This window comes from Vicia villosa, unplaced genomic scaffold (assembly GCF_029867415.1).
Source record: "Vicia villosa cultivar HV-30 ecotype Madison, WI unplaced genomic scaffold, Vvil1.0 ctg.002608F_1_1, whole genome shotgun sequence".
NCBI lineage: Eukaryota > Viridiplantae > Streptophyta > Magnoliopsida > Fabales > Fabaceae > Vicia > Vicia villosa.
Genome location: NW_026705984.1, coordinates 123,989 through 129,062, shown reverse-complemented (window position 1 = coordinate 129,062; position 5,074 = coordinate 123,989). Strand labels below are relative to the sequence as shown.

At 32.8% G+C, this 5,074-nt stretch overlaps 1 protein-coding gene across 1 annotated transcript; it reads right to left on the bottom strand.

The window, feature by feature from the left end:
- Positions 1-245: 245 nt before the first annotated feature.
- LOC131639392 (uncharacterized) lies at positions 246-1,150 on the bottom strand. Its single transcript, XM_058909891.1, has one exon. It carries the CDS (start codon positions 975-977, stop codon positions 540-542), a length of 438 nt encoding a protein of 145 aa, XP_058765874.1. The 5' UTR covers positions 978-1,150; the 3' UTR covers positions 246-539.
- Between the last annotated feature and the right edge of the window lie 3,924 nt (positions 1,151-5,074).

Here is a 5,074-nt window from a genome sequence, read left to right as displayed (position 1 = left end):
TATGTTTATCACTTATAGTTTTTATTTTTGTTTTATGTACTCTGATTCACAGGGAAATAGGGCTCTGATAATCCAGAGTTCGTACCGAGAGATCATGGCACTGATAAGTATTGTTTCCACTAGAAATCAAATCGGTATTTCTCAAATCTTCGTCTTTAGCAGGAGCTACTTCATCAATTGCTTGGTTAGTTTTAAGAGATACTAAAAAAAAAAAATACAAAATATTGACTTTAATAAACTAGTCTCATATTGAAATTGATACTCCTCTTTTATATCTTTTAGGAGGAAAACAACGGACCATATGTGCCAACATTTTTTCCAACAAGTTAGTCATCTTTAAACATATCTAAAACGTGACGACAACAAATAACATTGAAACTGATACTAGAATATTCAAATAGCACTTCTCTCCAGTTTTGCAAACTGTGCATACAACACTAACAAATTGATGTAGTCAAAAGTAACACAAACATTTTTTTTGAAACAACAAAAACACACTAACTAGAAACTACAACTATAATTGCTATTATATGGTTGGTTCAAGTGGACAGAATGGTAACTCTGTCTAGTGGGAGAGCCACAATATGAGGAGCAACATCCTTGAATGGAAGAACCGCTCCTTCCTTGTCTTTAAATTTTGACAGAAACTTAGCAGCTTCTTCCCTTGTCATCTTTACCTTCACTCTAATATTCATCCTTTCTCTTTCTCCAAATTCATCAAAATCACTACTACAATCACTGTTGCAGCTTCCTCTTCCTTTCACCAACTCCTTCTCTTCGTCTTTATCCAAAAGAGGATCTCGTTCTGTATCCACAAACCGGACACTTTTCTTAACTGCCTTTCTTCTCATCTTTGTATTGGCTAACTCATTTTTGTATGTTATTACCTTGGTGTCTTTGAGTTTTTCTGATAATTTTTCTTCTGAGATTTTCATATTAAGAAATTCATGACATGCAATCAATATAGTACGGATCATGATTATATTTTTAAAAGTATGGTACTGAAAAAAATGGAAATGAAAGAGGGATGAGAAAAACTATGGACATACAAGAGTGAATTTATAGCATATGATATGTAAAGGGGACAGGACGAAAAGGGTTATGGACTAAGTGCATGAAGTATTTTGTGCTCAATTAATTACCTACCCGTCAAGGCAAAGAAAAAGTCATGTCTATATTTTTCCAATATTAGTCAAGCTTTTATAGTGATTGATGCTCACTTTTTTTTTACGGCGAACCACGTGACATCATTAACTTGAATAGAGAACATTACAATGGAAATTTTGGTACATAATGTGTTGAGATGTTTTTCTTCCACACTATAAAACAAGCACAAGCCAAAGTGATAGCAACATAATTTGGACACTTTAAGAGTGGATAAATCAAGAGAGGAGTTAAGAAAATAAACACCATTTTAAAATTATTTAAGGCATAATTACAATTTTGGTTTTTCTATATGACTTTATTCACGAAACTAGACAAAAAAATATAATTGAGTCTTTATTTAATTAAAGATCAATTTTTAAAGTGTGTTTGAGTGGGATGATTTGAAATTTTTAAGAATTTAAATATTTTAATTAAAAATCTTAAAATTTTAAATTTTTGTTTGGATAGGGTGTTAAAACTATTCATTTTTAAATTTTTTGAGTCTTTCTTTTATAACGTTTAAAAATTTTGGACCAATTTTAAATTTTGAAAATTAGGGTCCTAGTTACAATATTTAAAACTTTAAAGAGATCAATTTATAAAATTTAAAATTTATTAAGGACCAATTTGCAATATTTAAAAAAATTTAAGGATCAATTTTAAAATTTTAAAATATAAGGACCAACTTCCAAATTTTAAAATAATACTAATATTTAATTTGACATTCACATTCTATGAAGTATGAGAGAAATTTCAAATTATTAGATTGTATATGTCATTTCAAAATCATTAAAATTTAACCTGAACAAAATATTTTATAATTTTTTATCATTTTAAAAATTCTACATATTCTTGATCCAAACATGAACTTTATCCAAATCATTTTAAATTTTCCCAAGACATTACATTTTTTTATTAAAATATTTCATCCAAACACACTCTTAGATTTTCATAGGTATACGCCCATTATATCTTGTCTTGAATTTGGTCAAAACATTATAGGATTTTCACTAATTAAAAAATTCAGAGGAGTGTCAAGATTAGGAATAAGAAATTTTAGGAGAGATATGTCACATTCCCACTCCAAACTTTATGCCACTATACTATGAGTCACATATCTTCTTCATCAAATATTTAACTCATTTATAGTCTAAATGTTACTTGTTATTACATGTGATTGGTAATATTTATATATAGGCAACATGTGTAAAAAAATGTTTACCTAAGTTGTGAGACATCCTCTCTCAAAGTGATTTAAGACACTTTAGTAGAAAGCAACAAGTTAAGCATGTAAGCTGTTTATAATAATTTTCGCACATTTGGAGATTTGTTTTCTTTTATGTACGACCAGAGATTTGATTGTTTATGCGCATTTTGGTTTAAGAAAGATTTAATGTGAATCCATTTTAGAGAAATTGAGTTTGTTATATTTAAGAGATTTAGATTTATTCAAGACGTGGTCATTCAAGACTTGCAATCAACATTAGTGAAGATTAATCACATGCGCTTTAGAGCTTTAGTCGCATTCAAATCAAAACTCCTACTGGACTTTCTAGCTTGATTATTATTTCTATTTAAGGAGTCATTCTACTTTGTGAAGACTCAGACCTTGCATTGTTTAGCTTGACAATTTTTATTGTTATTGAGTCTTTGTTTGTCAGTTTATTGTGTAATAATCTATTCTTGGGTCATATTTCTAAGTTAGGAGAATAGACTATTTAAGTATTTGAGTGAAAGTGAGAAGGGTCTCGAATTTGGGGGGAACAAGGATTGAAATTCACGGGTAGTATTAGGAAAAGAGGCATTGAATTGTGAGAGTGTAAATCAGACTAATTTTTACTTCTCACTATTAAGAGTGAATTTTCTTTCATTGGGTTGATACTTTCCATACGTAGGTGACTTTGTACCGAACTGGGTTACCAATTCTTGTGTTGTTTTATATTTTTCTTTCATTTATTTGTTACATGTACTAATTGTCATACACATTGTTCAAACTTTGTGTCTAGCATATTGCCATCCGTATAAAAGAATTTCACAACTAACCACTCAAAGTGTTCATCTCCTCTCCACCAAAAGTCATTTTCGTCTTTAAGCTTCTGAATAGCATTTGTTTGATGTTTTTGGTTGGCCTTTCAATGAAAGAACATAGTATTCTTGTCCCCATGTTTCAGCCATAACACCCTGCTCCTTTGCCTCCAAATAATCTCCTCTATATGCAAGAGTCTGTCCCTTTGGCTCTCAAGAGAATGTTGAAGCTTTAAGTCATCTACACCCACCTCCCAACAAATTTCCTTTGATAACAGCTATTCAATTCTCCTTAATTCTTTGCCAACAACCCCTATCATGTACTTCTTAAACAAATCATTTAAACCTTGCATCGTAATGAATTTGTTTTGCCCTCTCAAATTACGGTAATTCCATAGTTGGTCCACAAATTTCTCACATCTAGAGCCTCTGCCTCATACCTCCTTGAATCTAAACACATGCCCCATTTTCCTTTCTCTGGCTTCAAAATTATCTTTCAGAATGATCCTTAAAACAACATGATCGGAATCATAGCATGAGAGATGGTTCACCCTAATGGGAGAAAATATGTTAATGAATCCTTTTGAACCAAGACTTCTATTTAACCAAGTTTTAACATTGTCATTCCCATGCCTGCCATTCGCCCACATGAAGAGATGTCCCTCGAAGCCCAAATTAATCAATCCACAAGTATCAATCGCTTGACGATCCTAAGAAAATTGAGACACGGATCTGTCAATACCCCCCTTATTCTCATGCTCAAACAAGGTATCATTTAGGTCTCCAAAATAGACTAAGTTGTTACCACAACTCCTTGATTCCTTTTGTTTTGTTCCTCTAGATAATTATAAACACCAAGAAAAAGCGAGACAGTATTATCACAATCATCCACAACTCCCCCCTCTTATATGATTGAGAGAGAAAGATAAGATCTTTACCTGTAAAGTCTTCTTCCACAGCAAAATAAGACCCCCAACTCTCTCCCTCCCCACTTCATTGCACTTCACCATGTGGCAGCCTCTGAAACCACTCTTGAATTAGATACTCTAAACTTCTTACCATTTAAGTCTTGATTCCATAACATCAGGATTTGTTTAAGCAGTGTTGGCCTTAACAAGGCTTGAACTGCACAGTGACTCCCTAACCCCCTGCACTTCCAGCTTAAGATTTCCATTGGGTTAAGCAGTGTTGGCCTTCCAACACCACCTCTGGTTGCGAGATTAGGATTTCTATCAAATCAATACTACTCTTCCTCTTCTTCTCTCCACTGCTTCATTCCTCCATTGTACCCTTTACTATCATAACATCGATAAGTTATCTCTTTCCCATTTTGATCTCCAATTTATGCTCTTGAGCCTTATTCACTTTCCTTGTGTTTTTTTTCATTATCCATTTTTTCCGCTTCACTGCTGCTCCCTTTGTAGAACCACCATTCCCAGTGCCCATGTTCGAGTTATCAAATGCTCCCAGGTATTCTGCAATGGCTTCTATCTTAAGAGTATTTATGTTTTCAACTTGCTTCTCCTTAATTTTAGAAACTTCTACCCACCCATTACCACTACCCCTTCTTCTAAACTATTCCACTTCCCATTCTCCCTCCTTCTCCTTGCCCTTGGTGTCACACTTACTTTTTCCTAAAGAAAGCACACCCTCACCACCGTTAGAGAAAGCTAATTCAGTCGAAACAAAAAAAACCGTTGACCACGACTCCTAATAAAAATCGTTGACCACACATAAATTGACCGATTTAATAGGTTTTTCTATAAGCCTAACACAATTTAATTTAATTAATTAATTCTTAAAAATATTTTATTTATCAAATGAGTTAGACGTAGCCCAAATGAGATTTAAACAGGTTAGATCATAAATTGTTGACTACGGAATAACCTATACCCATATTAAA